General features: G+C 36.8%; 1 protein-coding gene and 1 long non-coding RNA gene across 2 annotated transcripts in view; one reads left to right on the forward strand and one right to left on the reverse strand.

The window, feature by feature from the left end:
• The window catches only part of LOC134366625 (uncharacterized), a 96,285-nt gene extending 85,110 nt beyond the window's left edge, over window positions 1-11,175 (reverse strand). Inside the window, exons 1-2 of the long non-coding RNA XR_010022349.1 lie at window positions 11,092-11,175; window positions 9,914-10,044 (exon numbers count right to left, since the gene is read on the reverse strand). This is a non-coding gene — a long non-coding RNA (uncharacterized LOC134366625). The remainder of the gene's footprint in view (window positions 1-9,913; window positions 10,045-11,091) is intronic.
• A 2,070-nt stretch (window positions 11,176-13,245) lies between these two features.
• The window catches only part of MBTPS2 (membrane bound transcription factor peptidase, site 2), a 45,746-nt gene continuing 37,995 nt past the window's right edge, over window positions 13,246-20,996 (forward strand). The window contains exons 1-3 of the mRNA XM_063083408.1: window positions 13,246-13,434; window positions 16,356-16,504; window positions 17,955-18,165. Of these exons, the coding sequence (XP_062939478.1) occupies window positions 13,360-13,434; window positions 16,356-16,504; window positions 17,955-18,165 (435 nt within the window). The 5' untranslated portion in view covers window positions 13,246-13,359. The remainder of the gene's footprint in view (window positions 13,435-16,355; window positions 16,505-17,954; window positions 18,166-20,996) is intronic.

Consider the following 20,996-nt stretch of genomic DNA (forward strand, 5'->3'; position numbering starts at 1 on the left):
AGAATAGACAGTCCTGAGAATCACTCTTGCCCACAATCAACCAATTTACAACTATTAAAAAGCAAACACTGCCAACCTGGGACCGCTAGAGCTCGGGGGAAGAGGAGGAAAGACCCACAGTTTGTGAAGGCAGGAGAAGCCACAGTGAGAGAAAGAAGAAACCACTCCAACCGTTTCAAGCCCTGTCTGCATCAAGGCCAGCCCTGTGAGAGACAGGAAGAAACTGCAGCATATTGGGCAGGAGCTGGCAAAAGCCACAGCTGAGCCCCTTGCGTGAAGTTACCTGCAGTTTTCAGGGAAGAAGAGGGCCTTGGAACACAACCTACCATCCCCCAGGCCAGCAAGACCACTGACAGGGTTCCCATGGACCCACTTAGGAGTGAGGACCACAGTCAATTGAAGGAACCAGCCAGAGGCTGGTGAGTCATTGCTAGGGACCCACACAGGGCATATCATAGGAAGTGTTTGGAGTGCAAGGGGAGGCTGACCCGCCAGAGGAACATTGGGGTGCAGAGTAGGCAGTTGATCTTCATTCCAATCAGCACAGGCACACTCAGTAGAGACTGGTCAGGGAGACAGAACTGCAGAAGGTGCAGTTTGCTGGAAAGACTCAGTACTGGACCAGAATTTCCACATAGCCCAGGTGTATCTGACTTCACAAGACCCGGAAGGGATTAAAAGGCCAACAATTAAATTCCAGTCTGTATAAAAAACCTTCCCCAGAGAATCATCAGCAAAGCAGCAATTTAACACAACCACAGAGCTCAAGTGCTGGTTCCCACAGGAAATTCCTCCAGTTTTTGAGTTAACCAAAACCACAGACCAGAGACCAAGCTCTGATATCAACCAATAAGGGTCTAAAACCACGAAAGAAGACCTATAAAACCTACAAGAGGTCGCAGTCTCCTCAAATGCCCAGGCCATCAACGTAGAAACAAAGATCAAGAAACAACAGAGAAATATGACACCAACAAATGAAGCATCAGCAATAGACCCAGAGAAACAGCGGATTTATGAAATGTCTGACAGAGAATTCAGAGTAACCATCTTAAGGATGTTCAGGGAGTCACAAGAAAATACAGATAGAAAATTAAATTATATCTGGAAAACAATCCAGGAGTGGAATGAGAAACTTGACAAAGAAATTGAATCAATTAAAAAAAACAGAAACTAGAAATAAAGAACACATTATCTAAACTGAAAACCTCAATAGAAAGCTCCAACAACAGACTTAAACTGAAGAAAGAATCAGTGAGCTTGAAGATAGAACATATGAAATTACCAAACCAGAGGACCAAAAAGAAAGAAGAATAAGAAAAAATGACACAGAAATAAAGCAAATATGGGACTCCCTCAAGCAAAATAACCTCTGCATAATTGGCATACACAAAGGAGAAGAAAAGAAAGAGATACAGAAAGCATATTCAAGGACATAATTGGCTGAAAATTTCCCAAGTATGGAGGAAGATGACAGCATCCAGCTATAGGAAACTCAGAGGTCACCAATCAAATTCAAGCCAAGGAGGAACACCCCAAGGCACATCATAACCAAATTACCAGAAACCAAAGACAAAGAAGAATACCAAAAGCAGGAAGAGAAAAGAAACACATAACATTCAATGGAGCTCCAATACGTTTCTCAGAGAATTTCTCAGTAGAAACCCTATAGGCCAGAAGAGAATAGGATGATATATTCAGGGTGCTGAAGGAAAAAAACTGTCAGCCAAGAATTCTCTATCCAGCAAAACTAATCTTCAAATATGAAGGAGAAACAAAGTCTTTCCCAGACAAATAAAAGCTAAGGGAATTCATCAACACTAGACCTGCATCACAAGAAATGCTAAAGGGAGTTCTTCGATCTAAAAAAGTCAATGCTAAGGAGCAGCAAGAAAACATTTAATGGTACATAATTCGTTAGTAAAGTAAATTCATGGAAAACCTCAGAATACTCCAATGTCATGAAAGTAGTGAACAAACCATTTACATCCTTAGTATGAAGACTAAAGGACAAACCTAACAAGACAACAACAAGTACAACAACCATATAAGAGAAAGGCAACATTAAAAGATGCAACTTGGGACAACAAAATGTCAAAAAGTAGGGGGAAATGATGCCAAAACACAGAGTTGGCTTTGGCTTCTTTCTTTTCTCTTGGATACCAAAGTTAAGTTGTTACTAGTCTAAAATAATCTATTATAACTATAACATTTTTTGTAAGTCTCATGGTAACTACAACACAAAAACATATAAGAGACATACTAAAAATAAACAGTGAAAAATCAAAGTACACTGCTAGAAACAATCACAAAGGAAGACAGTAAAATTGGAAAAAAGGATCAAACAAACAATCAGAAAAGAAAGGAACAAAATGGCAGTGACAAGTCCATATATATCAGTTATAACTCTAAATGTAAATGGATTAAATGCCCCCAGTTAAAAGACACAGAGTGGTTCAATGGATTATAAAACAAGAAGCAACAATATGCTGCCTACATGAAACTCACTTCACCTATAAAGACACACACCGGCTGAAAGTGAAGGTATGGAAGAAGATATTTCATGCAAATGGAAACCAAAAAAGAACAGGAGGAGCTATACTTATATCAGATAAAATTGACTTCAAGCTGAGGAAAGTAAAAAAATAAAATAAAATAATAAGGAAGGTCATTATATAATAATAAAGGGATCCATTCAACAAGAGGATATAACATTTCTAAACATATGCATCCAATTCCAGAGCACCCAGTTATATAAAGCAATTACTATTAGACCTAATGGAAGAGACAGACTTAACACAATAACAGTTGGGGAGTTTAATACCTCATTTTCAACAAAGGACAGATCATCCAGACAGAAAATTAACAAGGAAACATCAGAATTAATCTCTACTATAGGACAACTTGACCTAACAGACATTGATAGAACATTTCACCCAACAGCTGCAGAATACACATTCTTCCCAGCAGCACATGGAACATTCTCTAGAATAGACCATATGTTAGGACACAAAACAAATATCAACAAATTTTAAAAAATCAAAATCATATCAACTACCTTGTCCAACCACAATGGAATAAAACCAGAAATCAACAACAGAAGGGACACTAGAAACTGTATGAATACATGGAAATTAAACAATATGCTCCTAAACAATGATTGGGTCAAAGAAGAAATCAAGAAGGAAATTAAAAAACTCCTAGAGACAAATGAAAATCAAAATACAACATACCAGAACCTAGGGTACGAGCAAAAGCAGTTCTAAGAGGGAAGTTTATAGCAATAAACGCTTTCACCAAAAAAGAATGACTCCAAATAAACAACCTAATGTTACAAATCACGGAGCCAAAAGAGCAAGAGCAAACCCAAAATCAGTAGAAGGACGAAATAACAAAAGACCAGAGCAGAAATAAATGAATTAGAGATTTTAAAAAAATACAAAAATCAATGAAACAGAATTGGTTCTTCAAAAAGATAAATAAAATCGATAAACCTTTACCTAGACTAATGAAAACTCAAATAAAATCAGAAGTGAAAAAGGAGACATTACAACTGATACCACAGAAATACAAAGGATCATAAGAGACTAGTACGAACAACTATAAATGAACAAATTGGAAAACCTATAAGAAATGGATAAATTCCTTGACAAATACAACACACCAAAGTTGAACCATGAACAACTAGAAAACCTAAACAGATCAATAATAAGTAATAAGATTGAAGCACTAATAAAAAGTCTCCCAACAAAGGAAACTCCAGGACCAGATGGCTTCACTGCTGAACTCTACCAAACATTTAAAGAACTAATACCAATTCTTCTCAAACTCTTCCAAAAATTGAAGAGGGGATACTTCCAAACTTACTTTATGAGGCCAACATTAACCTCATACCAAAACTGGAAAGACACACAACAAAAAAAGAAAACTACAGACCAGTATCCCTACTGAACACACATGTGAAGATCCTCAATAAAATACTAGCAAAAAGAATCTAACAACACATTAAAAAGATCATTCACCATGATTAAGTGGTATTCATCCCAGGGATGCAAGCATGGTTCAACATAAGCAAATCAATAAATGTGATACATCACATCAACAGAATGAAGGGGAAAAAAACATATGATTGTTTCAATAAATGCAGAAAAAGCATTCAATAAAATCCAACACCCCTTCATGATAAAAGTACCAAACAAATTAGGTATAGAAGGAATGTACCTCAACACAATAAAGGCCATATACAACAAACCCACAGCTAATATCACAGTGAATGGACAAAAATGGGAGGCTTTTCCTCTAAGATATGAAGCAAGACAAGGATGCCCACTTTCCTCACTCTTATTCAACATAGTGCTAGAAGTTCTAGCCAGTTCAATAAGGCAAGAGTAAGCAATAAAAGGCATCCAAATTGGAAAAGAGGAAGTCAAACTATCCTTATTTGCAGATGACATGATCGTATATGTACAAAACCTTAGAGTCAACCAAAATATTACTAGAATAAATGAATTCCATAAAGTAGTAGGATATAAAATCAACATGCAAAAATCAATACCCTCCCTATATATCAATAATGAAATATATGAAGAAGAAATCAAGAAAGTAATCTGATTTACAATAGCTGCCCCCAAAATGAAATACCTAGAAGTAAATTTAACCAAGGAGGTGAAAGACCTCTACAATGAAAACTATAAAACATTGGTGAGAAAAATTGAAGAGGACACAAATAAATGGAAAAGTACCCCATGTTCTTGGATTGGAAGAATTAACATCATCAAAATGTCCATTTTACCCTATGCAATCTATACATTCAATGCAATCCCTATCAAAATACCAATGACATTCTTAATGGAAATAGAAAAAACAATCTCAAAATTTGTATGGTACCACAAAAGACCCCACATAGCTAATGCAATCTCAAACAAAAAGAACAAAGTTGGAAGCATCACACTTCCTGACTTCAAAATATACTATAAAGCTATTGGAACCAAAACAGTATGGTACTGGCATAAAAATAGACAAAGAGATCAATGGACCAGAATAGAGAGCCCAGAAATAAACCAATGCACTTATAGACAACTGATTTTTTACAAAGGTGCCAAGAATATACAGTGGGGAAAGGACAGCCTATTCAATAAATGGTGCTAGGAAAACTAGATATCCACATGCAGAAGATTAAAACTAGACCCCCATCTCTTACCATACACAAAAATCAACTCAAAATGGATTAAAGGCATAAATTTAAGACCTGAAACTATGAAACTACTAGAGGAAAACATAGGGAAAACACTCCATACAATGGGAGTAGGCAGCACATTTTTGAGCAAGACTACAAAGGCACAGACAACTAAAGCAAAAATACACAAATGAGACCACATTAAACTGAAAAGCTTCTGCACAGCAAGGGACACTATCAACAAAGTGAAGAGATAACCTACAGAATAGGAGGAAGTGTTTGCAAACTACACATCAGACAAGGGGCTAATATCCAGAATAATTAAGGAACTTAAGTGACTTAACAGCAAAAAACCAAATAACCCAATTTAAAAAATGCGCAAAGGACATGAACACACACTTCTCAAAAGAAGACATACAAATGGTCAACGAGCACGTGAAAAAATGCTCAAAATCACTAATCATCAGGGAAAGCCAGCCACTCAAAAAGCCTGGAAAAGTGCTTTGCAGACACCCAACCTCAGCATTACCTTGCAAGAAATAGAAGGATGGGTGTGGAGCTGAAAGCTAGGTAAATAACCAGCACAGACTTGTCATCTATGTCAAACATGGCAAATCCTCAACCATTCTCTCTTTGAATGTCTCTCTCCCTGTTCTTTTATCTCATTTTGAAAGTCTAATTAGATGTAACAGCTTCCCTATCCTTGGTGTCATTTACCCTCTCTTCAATATTTTCCATGTCTTTACCTTGCTGCATTCTGAATAATTTCTTGAAATCTATTTTTCTTTTTTTTTTTTTCTTTTTCATCCTGGCACTGCCCCGAAATCTGTTTTTCAGTTCATTAATTCTCACTTCATCTGTGTCTAATCTGCTGTTTTAACCAATCTATTGATTTTCTAATTTCAATTATTTTTCATGTCTGGAAATTGTTTTTGTTTCATATCTGATTTGCTATTTTTTAACTGTCTTGTTCCTGAGTTATATTTTCAATTCTACATATTAAACATGCTTATTATATATTGTGTATCTGATAATTCCAGTATTTGTAATATCTGCAGACCTGATCCTTCATTTCTGCTGTCACTCATAGTGACTTATGTTTTTTCTTTTTCTAATCTCTGGGCTACCTCGCCTTTGTTCCTCTTTCAACCTTTTGACATGTGTACATCCAATTTTTTTATAATCCTCGCTGTTTTGAAATACCTACCATGGTTTCTGCACTCCTGCCTGGATACTGACTCAAATACCAACAAATTCCAAGCAGGATAAATAAAAAGAAATCCATACCTAGACACATCAAAGCCAATTTCAGAACACTAGAAAGAAGCTAGAAAGAAGACAGATTGCCTAAAAGAAGTGACAGTTGGACTGACAATAGACTTCTTAACAGAAAAAAATGGAAGCCAGAAAATAAATAACATCCTCAAAGTGCTGAGTTAAAACAACTGTCAAGCTAGAATTATATACTCTATGAAACTATCATCTAAACATGAAAGGAAAATCAAGTTATTTTCAGACAAAACTCAGGAGTTTTCCACAAACTGATACTCTCCGAAGAAATTCCTAAAATACATACTTCAGGAAGAAAACAAATTATCCTGAAAGGAAGGCCTGAAATGTAAAAGGGAATAGTGAGCAAAGAAAATGGTAAGCATCCAGTTATCTGAAGAAACACTGCCCCTAAAAATAATAACAATGTCTAATTTATATGGTTAAATAAAATCAACAGAGAACCAAAATACCAGAAACAATGACATGCAAGTCAGGAGTGGGAGTGATGACCATTAAAACCTTCAAAGGTCCTGGTATTATTTATGAGAACAGTGAGGGTATTGATTAACTTTAGACTTTTCTGAATTAAATAATAGGGATGCACTGAAGTTTAGTTTAGGCATTGGGATTTGGGATTTGTTTTCCCCCTTAGCCTTGCCTTTGGAAGTGCAAGTGGCCAAATGCCTACTTCAACATCATTTCTGACATCCCTGAAAAGCTGTGCAACCAGTCATCGTAGGATTGAGCAGGCACCGCATATATGAGTATAATTAGTGAAACAATGTCAAAAATATTGTTACCAGACTCAGGTCCAGCTGCCCGCCCCCTTGAAAAGGAAAGAAAAGGGCCAAGCCCGTGGCGCACTCGGGAGAGTGCGGCGCTGGGAGCGCAGCAACGCTCCCGCCGCGGGTTCAGATCCTATATAGGAATGGTCGGTGCACTCACTGGCTGAGTACCGGTCACGAAAAAAGACAAAAAAAAAAAAAAAAAAAAGGAAAGAAAAAAACTCAGAAGTCAAACAGTTGGTGTTAGAAAAGCAGACGTATTCAGCTGAAGGAGATGTTAGAGGCTATCCCATCTCCAAGATTTCCATTCACTGAGGGGTTTTTAAAGGAAGGGTTGAGGGAATGGAATGTGGGAGGTGAAAAGCAGGAGAGCAGGAGACGTGAGTTACGAGGGACCCGTTTTTATGGGTCAGGTACAAGGTCTTGCCAAGGCCTCATCTGGTTTCTGTTCTCATCTTCACTGTTATCTCAGGACCTTGAAAGATTTTGATTTGCGCCAGTGTACTTGGCTGGTACTCAAGGTCAGCTTCAGTCATTTGGCCTTGATCATTTCTCAAAACTCTACAAGTCTCAAAGAAAGAACTGTTAGCTTTGCAAAGAAGTAATTAGCTTCTCAGTCTTGTTTTCCTACTTAGCGAGCAAGATAAAAAAAAGTCAGGGGATGGGAAGAAAGAATGGAGAGAAAAAAAACTGTCCTTTTAAAAATCCTCCCCCGCTCCGCAGTCCAGGCAGCTTTAGGATCCAACATGGCTTTAGTCCTGCTCACTCCAACAATATGAGTAAGATGTGTCACTTAAATGTATTGAAAATACTTTAATATTCACTTTCAAATATACCTAAGCATTCTAAAAATAACTTGGAGTGAAATTTTTCTTTACGAACTTTCTAAGTTTAAATCCATCACTTTAACAAATCTATACTCATTACTGAAAAGTAAAATGTTGCAATGATTATGATTTTTTTTAACTATTTAAGTTTAGATAGAAAGTCAATGATCAAAAATCTATACTGTTCAGCTTTTGCCAGGTTATGCTGCAGCAACAAACTCTGAAATAAATAACTGTATTTAATTTTTTGTTATTTAATTCCACTTAGGCCATAAGTCTTAAAAGAAAAAGTGTCACTAGGGAATTCTTCACATCTTGCAAAGGTAAATTTAAAGCAGAATTTCAGCTTTTCCACTTCAAATTTTCACAAGCAGGAAAAACAAAGTCCTGTGCAACAACATCCTTGATAAATCTTCAATTTAGATATCACAAAGAATGTAAAACATAAGAAGAGTAAAAGAAAGTATTAAAGTAAAATGAGGCATCAGAAACACATTTTATTCTCACTTATCAAACTAATAATAGACTTTACAAGAAGGCTTTGAAAATACCTTATAGTTGTAAGTCTAGGGAAGTTAAAAGTTAAAGAAAAAGCTTATTGATAATATTACTATAGACCAGGTGTTGGTAACGTTTTTCTTTTAAGGGCTAGATAGTAAATATCTCAGACTTTACAGGCCATAAGGTCTCTATCACAACTACTCAGCTCTGTTGTAATGCAAAGCTGCCATAGATAATATGGAACAAATGAGCATGGCTGTGTTCCAGTAAAACTTTACTTGCAAAATAAGCTGGAATTGGCCTTTGGGTGGTAGTTTGACAACCCCTACTATAGACTATGTACTATTTTCAGTAAGTGAAGATGAAGGATTATTGAGATTGGCTGAAGCTATGAATCCTACTTAAATTCCTTCCAGAAAATGTAGTATCAAAAAACTTTCTTGAATTCAACTCTGCTGTGTACAGAAAGGCTATGATATTATTAAATACACTACTTTATCTTGGACATCCAACATTTGGATATGCAGAAACAACTATGAGTCATATTTAAGTTTGACAGAATGGTGGATTAATGATGAATTCAACTTTGCTTCTGCTTGATTGTTGGGAGATTGTTGAGGTCTCATACAGCTATTAATATAATATATGCTGATTAAAGAACTACTTATAGGATGGAAAATCAGTAAAAAAAGAGTGCCATGCAATTGGTATTGATAATATAACAAACATGGTGAAGCCTAAGAGTGATTTTGGAACCACAGGCATGTTTTATTCACATACCCTTCAGTACTGTAATTAGAAAGCAATCGCAACTGTTTATAAGTAGAAAGTTAGTGGACTACTTCATCATACCTCAGTGAAGACAACATACATGATATCCAAAGATTTTGGAATTGCCTTGTCATGTATTAAACAAGATATTTAAAGAAGATGGAATAACAGCTACTACATGTTTAAAAGTCATCTTGAGCAAAACAAAAACAATATATTTTTAGAAGAAAAACATATCTTATTCAAACTGCTTTCAGAGAAAGTGGTTTGTTTGCTGGAACCTGAAGAAGTAAACAACCAAACCAATGCTTTCAGAATGCAATTATTTCTTAACATGATAGCTGCTGAAAAGATTCTCTTATTCTGCTCCAGGAAGAAGCTGATACTGGTGTACATGCAATGAAATTGAAATGCAGGTGGGAAGACTGAGATGACTGGTTTCTTGAAAGCCAATATTGTTCCACTGCCATATTTGTAAATCCAAGGCTTAAGGACAAATTTTATCAATGACTGTGTAAAGTGCCAAGTGCAGGCAAAAAAATATATATATATTAGAAATAAAAAGTATAAGTGAGGACACTTACTGAAAATATTTTCTTCAGCTGGTACTCTAAGCTTCCACTTATGAGACTGCTTCAGTCAAATTGCACCATCATCAGCAACCACACCAAGACTAGGATTTTAAATGTAGATGAATCTTTACCTTAGTCAGTTCCTATTAAACAGAAATGAAAGCTTAATAATTTTGTGGCAGCATGGACACTAGCAGTATCCCATAATAGCAGAGGTAACCAAACATTATCTGCTACTCTACCCCCGTTAGGTGAAAAAGTGAACACCTATCTGTGTGGTAGATAAACCTAGCGATTACTTCTGGGCATATTCTTCTCTACTTCTAGGTATACAGAGGATTACACTCCCCCTACCCTTTAAGTTAGGCACAGCCATTTGACTAGTTTTCGCTAATGAAACAGGAGTCAAAGTAACATGTGCATACCCGGGACCGTAGCATCTTACTGCCAGAGACAGACCCCTAGTATGCTCTTTGCCTGCCTTGGGAATCCTAACACCCATCTTGAGATGTAGACATGATAAAATAGTGGAGTCTCCATCAGCCTGCTACCTTCCTACCTATACATACTGCCAGCCCATGATGGATATGTAGCACACACACAAAAAATCTTTGTTGTTTTAAGCCACTAGATTTTAGGGTTTATTTCCAAAGCATAACACAGCCTATCCTGACTGGTGCAATTTAGTGTGATAAACGTAAAGTATAATGACCCCAGAAGCAAACTATCAGCTTTTACTGACGAGAAATAAATACTCCTGAATATAATGTCACACTTTAAAAATTTGAATACTAATATTTTTAATTGACAAATAAAAATAGTATGTATTTATCATGTATAATATGTTTTGAAATACGGATACATTGTAGAATGGCTAATTGAATGGCTAACATTTTAAATAATAAAGTTGTAATATAAAAAATTTAATCTTTATATTTCATGTATATTCTATTATCTCTGAAGTTTATTATATGTTGGTGATATTCTGCTTCAGCCCAATATTGATTTTTAACATGCAGATGTTTTGCATTCAGCCAAAATAAATATTTGGTGCCCCTCTAAAAATAATATACTTAATAAAAATTATATGAATAAAAGCCTGGCTACGTGTTGTTTATTTAAAATACTTATTGACAGAAACCTGAAACGATTTGTAAATTAAGTCACAAATTCATTCTAAGGAAGAATACCTTGATCTCCTAGAATTCAGGCATTCTTTGCTGCCATCTTGCATCCTCTATCTTGTCTCTTCTGCTGCCACCAGCTGGCTTCCACTAGTGCTCAATTCCAGCAACCAGCAGGATTCAATTCAGTGCTTTGTTTTTACTGCTGCGTCCCTGATGAGAACACCAAGTCAGATGAATAACTAAATTGGTAGGCTAAAACAGAAAATCAATCAATTATTTTCCTACATATTTTAAGCTATTAGATAGCCACACGGTAGCTGGTATGTATCCCAGCAAGTGGTCCAGACAAGGCTTCAAGGCTAACAAAAGAGAAGACATTTCAATTCTTAAGTTAATATTATCCTCCCAGGGAAGAGTATTGTTAAAAACTACTGAGTCATTATATGGGAGCAAACAAAGGTCAGTTCAAACACAACAGTGTACCAATAGTTTTAGTGTAGTTTTAAGCTTTCATAACTTCAGAAGTATAAATTCTAAGAACTTACACAAAACATCATTTGAAAGTAAAACTAAATTTCTTTCATGCTTATTTGGTTTTGTGAATTTCTGAACAGTAAATATATTTTAATTATTTGTTTCAGTCAACATTTGCCATCTTCTGTTAGAGGGACTAAAAAAATTAAAATTTTAAATTATCCAAAATTCACAAAATTTAATAAGCATAAAAGAAATTTCAATAAATTTTCAAGTGATGGTTTTTGCAAGTTTGTAGCATTTATACTTCAGAAATTATCAAAGCTCAAAACAGAATTAAGAATTTTGGGACACCTGCACATGGAAAACTGAGTCACAGGGTGCTTGAATATTAACTTTTATAATTTATACCCAGCTATGTCCAAAGAAAATTGAAACCATTTATAACAACACATATACACACATATATGCAAAGAGATGTAAAACTGAGTCATAAGATTTCTTGAAGCCGGAGAGACATTTTGCTAAATGATTAAAACTTTAGGAAAAGTACAGGAGAGTGAGGCAAATTAGTAGTAACATATGTTAACACAGGTTTCTGGTATCATACTATATTTGCACTTTGAAGGGGGATGAGAGTGCATTTTTATTTGAGATACTTGTTCTTAAGACATTATGCTCTTGATATTTTGGTATTAGTATTATTGCTAATGATGCTTTTCCAGAAAAGGTGAAACAAATAACTTTTAAAGACTAACATTAAGACAATGCAGAAAAACACTCAATATATATTAGTTTTTCTTCCCATTAGAGATTATCTAGTTCGGTGGTTCTCAACCTTGGCTGCACAGCTGAATGTCCTCAGGAGCTTAAAGAGCACAGACGTTTGGGTCCCACCAAGCGTCTGATTTAATTGGTCAAAGCTACAGAATGGGCATCAGGGATTTTAAAAGCCCCCTGGTGATCCTAATGTGCAGCCAGGTTGAGAACCACAGCACCTGTTCAATATATAATCACGTATACGTTAACATATACATATGTGCAGATGTTCAGCGCTCCAATTCTTAATTATAGCGCCAATCTCAAATTTATTGAAAAAAGAACCTAATTTAATCAACATGGACAAATCTCAAGAATAGGTTGAGCGAAATAAGCCAGACAAAAAGAATACTGCTTTTATTGCTCGATCCTATTTACATAAAGTTTTTGAAAATATCAGAACGTGGGAGGAAGGAGGGGACTGACTGGGAAGGGACGCGAAAGGGCAATTCCTGAGATGGAAATGTTCTCTATTTTGATTAGGGTACACGGATATATACATTTATCAAAACTCATCGAAATAGACAACTGAGATCTGTATGTATGATTCTACTGTATGTAAATTACTCTTCAGTAAAAAGAACGAATAAACCTAATTAACTTAAGTCTGGATACCTACGACAGGGTCGGAGAGGCAGAGACGATTATTACTTCAGATGACCTCAAACCCTTGCTAAATTAAAAGGAACATGAAACCCAAGAGTAGAACCGGTGAGAATGGAGAACAGACAGCAGGGAGGGCCAAAGCCTAACAAATCGCTAGAAGTCTGGGAACAGAGGCTGACCCCACTGCAGGAAAGCCGACGCCCGAGTGTCCACGAAAATAAATCCCCGCGCCATTTTCCGGTACTCGCACGCTCGCCCGTGTGTCCCCAACGGAAGGGTCCGGAGGGAAACGTCGCTACCGCTAGAAAGGAACCGGCAGCGGCTTGGTTCCCGCTCGCATGCTGGGGCTCTAAGGGGTCGAGCGGTTTGCTGGTTACGGCTCGCAGGGAGAAGGACGCCGGGGCTTTCCTTCCCTCCTCTGCCGCCGCCGCCATGATTCCGGTGTCGCTGGTGGTGGTAGTGGTGGGTGGCTGGACTGCTGTCTACCTGACCGACTTGGTGCTGAAGGTGAGGGCCTCAGGCCTAACGCCCAAGCCCGCGGGGCTCAGGTCGCCAGAGGCCTTCTTTTTTCTTCCCCTGCCTCGCGACTCCGGGGTTGGAAGCCGCGCGACCGGTGCCCACGTGCGGCTTTCCGCGTGGCGCATCGGTCCGGTGGAGTAAATAAAGCAAGGCTGGCCGCGGGAGGGGTGTGGCGACCTGCGCGGCTGCCGCTGTCGCAGTGCGGAGCGGTAAAGGCTCCGCAGCGGTCGTTTGGGTCCTGCCCGGGAGGCGCCGTTGGTGGGCTTGGGAGAGCCAAAGCCCTGCCGGCTCCCGCGGCAGCAGTGTACTAGAGAGGAAAATGAAACGTCCGCTTAGGAGAAGCATTATTTTTAAGGTCACGATCCTCTAGAGACTTTGGTATTGGAAAGAATCTAAATCCAGTCGTGATTTAGATCAGCGGTCTGAGACGTTAAAGTGCATAAATCATCTGGGGTTCTGGTAAAATACAGATTCTGATTCAGCAGGTCTGGGACAAGGCCTGAGATTCTGCATTTCCCACCAGTTCCCAAGTGCTACAGATGCTGCTGGTCCACATACTTCAAAGTAGCACACTTCAAGTAGCAAGGATTTAGATAACCGGTTTCTGACCACTCGAACTGTGATTTGCATTCTGTACCCCCTTCTTCACACTAACCACACACACTCTGAGTGTATGGTACATTTTTCAGTTATTTGAGAAAAGTAGCAAAAAATTAGGAACAGTTGTCTCTCCACATGCTTCAAGCAATCTTTTAGAAGCGGGGGGTGGAGGGGAAGGCTATATGTGTAGAATAAGATCATATACATTCTCAAATGTTTAATAAAAATTCCAATTATGAATAGTAAAACCTTCATGTTATGAATACCGTTTTAAATAGAATTCGATAATACTTGTTTTAGATTTAACAATAAAATGAAACGGGGCTTGTGCTTCTTTGTTACATTCAAACTTGCAAGATTATACAGTGTAGTCCTTAGAGGGCTGGGCTCTGGCACTTCCTAGCAGTTGTGATATTGCGCAAATTACTATCTGTGCCTCGGTTTCTTATCTTTAAATAGAGGTAATAATAGTAAGGGTCTCCTGAGATTATAGAGGATTACATTAGTGTGTCCACTTAAAGTCTTGCTACTCAACCTGAGGTTCAAAGACCAGCAGCACTTGTATTATTATCTGGGAGCTTGCTAGAAATGCATAATCTCAGGCCTCACCACTGACCTCACCACTCACAGAATCAGAATCTGCATCTTAACAGGATCCCCAGGTGATTCTTCTGCATGTTCATGTTCCAGAAGCACTGATGTAAAGTACTTGGCATAGTGCTTAGCATGTCATAAGCAGTACAGGCCACAGTGATTTTGTTGTTTGAAAAAACAGTCACATGATTTCTTCATATTGGATATATGAAAAAATAAAATAAAAAGAATTTTTCAAACCTCTTCAGTCTCTGGTCAAGTGTGTGAGGTGATCAGGATGTCACTTTAATTTCAGTGACAGCTCCTAGCTCCCTAAAAGCACTGTCCCCTGAGCAAAGGACCTAACATTCAGAGTTATCTGCCTAGGGAATGAGGAGACCTGCTGGTACATTCAGCTTCTCTACTTCCAACTTGGTTGGCTGTTCCACTCGGTTTTTCTAAGATTTCTGCAATAGAAATCTGCTGGAGGGGTGTGTCACTCTCATTTTCCAAGTCCTGGAAAATGAGCAGGTTTTAAAAACCACCTGAAGACTGAGAATAAACAGCATTACAGATCCAAAGCAAACAGATACCTATATTCAGACTCAGGTTATTTTTTATGACTGTGATAAGGCTCAAATATCCTTCTAGGACAGATAAGTTTTTCACACAGGTGGGCATCAATATGACAGAACACTCGGTGTGCTTACTGTAACTGTGTCAGTTATATAATGCAGCCTTATGTTATCCAAAATCCTACATTACTAACGGATGTCAAACTCCCCTAAAAATAAAACTCTTGTTAAAACTGTGTATAAACAGCTATTGCCACAACGCCAGAGGATGTAAGAGACATTACTGAGACCAAAATGGCTTAAGATAAGTTTTGTGCTTTTACATGATCAAAGTTGGCCTAACTTCTTAGGGTTGTTGCTCAGAAGAAGATAGAAAGCACTGATTCCAACTAACCTGTTCCTTCTTGTTGGATTGGTAGGGGGTCTTTTTAAATTATAACACAAGACCTCTTCCTTCTGTGGTAACAAGGCTTCTAGACCTGTGCTGTCCAATGTGGAAGCTATTAGTTACATCTGCCTATTGAGCTAGTCCAAATTGAGATGTGCTCTAAGTGTAAAGTTGACACTGGATTTCAAAGAATTTACAAAAAAAAAGTAAAGTATCCCAACAAATTTTTTATATTGATTCATGTTAAAATGGTATTTTGGGTTAAAAATATATGAAAACTAATCTGTTTCCATTTACTTTTTAAAATTTGGCTGCTAGACTACTTAAAATTACATATGTGGCTTGCATTTGTGGTTCACATTGTATTTCTATTGGACAATACTGCTCTAAGCCGGGGTCAGCAAACTTTTTTTGTAAAGGATCAGATAGTAAGTATTTTAGGTTTTGTGGGCCACACAGGGTCTCTGTTGCATATTCTTGTTTTTTGTAATTTTTTTTATGATTCCTTAAAGATGTAGAAACTATTCTTAGCTCTAGGAAAATAGGCTATAGGCTGGATTTGGCCTGTGAGCCATAGTTTGCCACACCTTAACCTCAGCAGACCAGCTAGTCTGAGGCCTTTAATATTCTGAAGAATAAACAAAGCTTTAAGATTATAAACATTTGGGCAGTCAGCATCTTGATTTCCTATAGAAAATATGAGTTTTATTTTCGTATACATTATAAATTGTTCTTCAAAATTGAGTGATGTTTAACTTTTCTTTTGCTCTTAGTCATCTGTATATTTTAAACATTCTTATGAAGACTGGCTGGAAAACAACGGATTGAGCATCTCTCCTTTTCACATAAGATGGCAAACTGCTGTTTTCAATCGTGCCTTTTACAGTTGGGGACGGCGGAAAGCAAGGATGCTTTACCAGTGGTATTCTTCATCTTCCCTTTCTGGTTTAAATTAGTTATTATGATCATGAGAGATAGCTTGTTAAATTAACTGTTTTCTTCATTTTTCAGTCTACTGAGATTTTAAATATTACAATATAAAAACTTTCTGGTTTTATATAAAATTATGGTTTCATTGTGCTTTTGCATATATTAAAAACCAAGGCATTTATGGTGTTTTATGGTTAGAAGGTTTATGATTATCTCTGGGATACCCAAGATACTGACAGGTTTTATAGTTGAGAGAATGTGAGGGCGGGAGATGGTGTGGTCTAAATTCCTTTTTGTTAAAAATTCAGGTTGAAGTAGATTAGAGCTAAATGTAAACAGTCACATCATCAAAAAGTTAGCAGAAAATGCAACAGCAAATCATAGCATACAAAGTAGAAAGAAGGAGGGGCTGGCCAGTTAGCTCAGTTGTTTAGAGCACAGTGTTATAACACCAATGTCAAGGGTTCAGATCCCCTTACCCACCAGCTGCCAAAAAAAAAAAAAAACGTAGAAAGAGAAATAATAAAAGAGTAGAAATTAGTTAAGTAGAAAGTATATAGTAGAGAAAATTGGCAAAGCCAAAAGTTGGTTCTTTGAAAAGATTAATATAATTGATATATCTCTGCCATGACTGATGAAGAAAAAAAGAAATCAAGTAACTAAAAATCAAAATTGAAAAGGGTATATTACTGAAGATTCTATAGACATTAAAAAAAAAGACTGTCATGAACAAGTAATCTGTAAATTTGACAATTTTGACAATTTAGATGAAATGGAAAAGTTACTTGAAAAACGCAACTTATCAAAAAGTTAGAAAATGTAACAGATTATTCCCAACTATAGAAGGGTAATTTCTAATTATTAAAACAGTAGAAGAAAGAAACTACCACTAAATTTTACCATGTTAATGTATAAACTCATTTGTCATTAGATAAAACTAATATACAATGCAGACTATAGAATAGGAAGTAGATGAAAAAGGAGAGATATCTATAATGTCAAAAGAGCTTTCAGGCTGGCCATTTAGCTCACTTGGGAGAGCATGGTGCTGATAACACCAAGGTCAGAGATTCAGATTCCTATTACCAAGCCAGCCACCAAAAAAAAAAAAAAAAAAAACAAGTTTTCACAACTATTTGAGAATAAGATCAAAACAATGCTATATAAATGAGCAAATACATGAGAAGCAACAAACTTTTCTCATTGAGAACGATATTCAACCTCTTTAGTTAACAGAGAATTGTAAATTATTAGAATGCTTAAAGAAACTAATACCAGTGCTTCAGTCAAGTATTTGAAGTTCAGGTAGGAAAAAGAAGCATAGTTATTAAATTTTGTTTTAGCCATTATTTTGAAGCTATGAAATGTAACTGGTCAATTAATTTGTTAGTCCACGAATTGTGAGGAATTGTATATTTATGTGATTTCTTTCCTCTTGCCAGGTTCAATTTTGGAATGGTGTTTGGCGTAATTGCCATGTTTAGCTCTTTTTTCCTCCTTGGAAAAACGCTGATGCAAACTTTGGCTCAAATGATGGCTGACTCCCCCTCTTATTCCTCCTCCTCATCCTCCTCCTCCTCCTCTTCCTCCTCCTCTTCTTCATCCTCTTCCTCCTCCTCCTCTCTTCACAATGAACAGGTGTTACAAGTTGTGGTAAGTGCCTTTTTACTTTAAATAACTTTGTTGAAATATAAACATAAGATATTTCTTCTGGCTAGTATAACTCCTCTTCATAATATAAATATGAAAATAAATTAAAAGTCTCACAATTTTTCAAATTACCTTCTTAAACAACAAGCACTAGTAAAAATAAAATAAGGAATTGCAGAATTCAGAGGTGATGGTAATAATAGCAGCAGCAGCAGCAAACAAGTGAACCCCATCAAGATTGTCAGCAATTACACAGACATTGTGCTTAATTCATGTAGTCTTCTTAAGATGTTAAATGATCATTATTTTCAAGGAATAAACATGCTAATTTAAGATCTCTCTATATATATACATAAATAAATTGCATTTTAATCTTATGCAAAGTGTTCCCCTTTCCTCTTCATGGCTTTCAGAGTCTATTACCAATAATATCCTTTTAATTAAAGGTATGAGACCTTTCTGTATGGTCATCATGATTTCGTGATGTGAAGAATAATGCGCTGAGTGTTATTCTTTTGATTGTAAGCTATTTATAATAATTCTAACTTTAAAGCACATGTTTATACCTATGCCCTATCATTTCATGTCTCCAGTTTGAAAGGGGGCTTTACATTAGCTGACTTTTATTTCACATTTTTACATTTATATTTCCCATTTCCATGAGTCATGGATTTTTAATCACATTTTTATTAATGGAATAGACTGTTGAAAGTTTAGTAACAGATTTTTTTTTTTAAACTTGTCTCTCTTTCATCTACTAGGCTGGGTCACTATGGGAAGATTTAGAAGTCATTGTAGAGAATGATAATGAATTTCTCCTATGGTCATAGCTTTCTCAGAAGTTAAAAAGATTCACCAAGTGAGGCCTCAGAAGAGATGATTTATTTCTTCAGCAAACATTACTGAGTATATTCTGCCTACTGGCAATGTGCTAGGTCCTACTTATATGGGCAACAAAATCCAATCCTAGCACTCATGGAGCATTTAGTCTAGAAGGAAAGCTGCCATGATTGTGCTACAATTGGACATCGTATAAGGTGCTGTGGGAACAGAGAGAAGGAGTGCAAGGAGGTTTTCCTGGCACTGGGAAGAGAATAAAGAGAGAGCTTCAACGAAAGGATGAGAGTCCAAATAGCCTGGGAAAGGGGGATGGAAATTGAGCATCCCAGTAATAGAGGGAACAATATAACATGGAAAGGCAGAGGGAATAATCATAGTAATAATTAAACCAAGTTAGTATGCAGTGCTTCCTATGTAGGGTTTTTCGTGCCCATTTTATTTCATTCTTGCAACAATCCGGAGGTAAGTATTCATGTTACTCCTCACTTAGAGATGAGAAAATCAAGGCCCAAAGACATTAAGTCACTTGCCTGTGGTTACAGCTGGTAAATAGCGGATCCATCATCACTGACCTTAGAGCCTACACACATTATGCTCTACTCCTCTTAAGAAAGACAAATAATTCTTCAAGGAACTATAAGTAATTTTGATCTCAGTCTATGAGGTAGGTGTATGGTAGGAGGATGGGTGGGAGTGGTGACAATAGAACAGGACAGTGCAGGAGATAAGATGGGACGTATATGTTATGTAATTTGATTTTTACCTGTAGATAACAGATTTGTGCAAAATGGACCAAAGTCAGTTAGACAGAAGATGGGGAGACCTTTTAAGAGGGCAGGTGGAGTAACTCATGTTAGAAGTGATAAAGGAGATTGAGTCAAGTGATCTTTTGGAGTGGAGTTCTCAGACCTTGGCAATTAATTGAATCACAGGCCGGAGGGAAAAGGAGGCATTTAGGATGACTCTCAAATTACACAATTAGTTATTGTTCACCAAGAAAGAGGATAGGAGAGAAAGAAGCCGGTTTGGAAGAAATATGATCATTAACCTATCTGCCTGCTAGAATTAGAATAGCAAAGTGTTGAGAGAAGAAATTATTTCTTCTCTTTGCTTCTCAGTTTTTCATAGTGCTCACAAAAATATTGACTCTATTAGGAGAGCCATGCTTTGGAACAATTTAGAAGTCAGCTACTCCCTGTAGTACACTGTGCATGTTTATTGTAAGTTTAAGAATATTATGTGTCCTGACTTTGATACGAGCTCTTGTAGTTTAAAGAACATATTTTCTGTTTACTCAGTAATTCCCTACAGCCTTGTTCAGTATTAATTCAGTAAACCTTGGCACTCTGTGTTGTTTAGAGTATTCTGTATTCAGTATTCTGGTACATCTAATACCTTGTGTGATCATGGCACAGACAGATGGGCAATCGTGTACTGTTGCCAGCAAATAAGAACTACCATCTGTTGGTATCATCACACACTCAAATTCTTACCTTATCTCACTCATTATTACATCCAGAAAACAAAGAGAAGGAACAAATATCCCGTTGGATCAAGTTTACTGATTCATTTGAAGTAAAGTTAAGGTAACCAGGATATTTTGTGATATAGAGGGTGTGTATGAGAATTAATCTTTAAGTATGCAAAATTAGAGAGTGGTCAAAGAAAAGAAAACTACTGAGCTGAACAGACACCTGCCACATGGGAATGGAGTAGGTATGTTCCCTGAAAAAAGTTGCTTAGTAGCTTCATATAATGAGTGTCATAAACATGTCCATATCCTTTGACCCTTTACTTCTGTATCTGGGACTCTAGCTTAAGGAAACACTTCCAAATATAGAAAAAATAGTATTCATCAAGCTCTTTAGCCTAACATTATTATGAAGAATTAAAGACAATCACAATATCTAATTGAGGAATGTTTAAGTTATTGGATGAAATATTATGTATAAATTAAAAGTGATGATTATGAAAGCTAGTTTCATAACTAGAGA

Source organism: Cynocephalus volans, chromosome X (genome assembly GCF_027409185.1).
Source record: "Cynocephalus volans isolate mCynVol1 chromosome X, mCynVol1.pri, whole genome shotgun sequence".
Classification (NCBI taxonomy): Eukaryota; Metazoa; Chordata; class Mammalia; order Dermoptera; family Cynocephalidae; genus Cynocephalus; species Cynocephalus volans.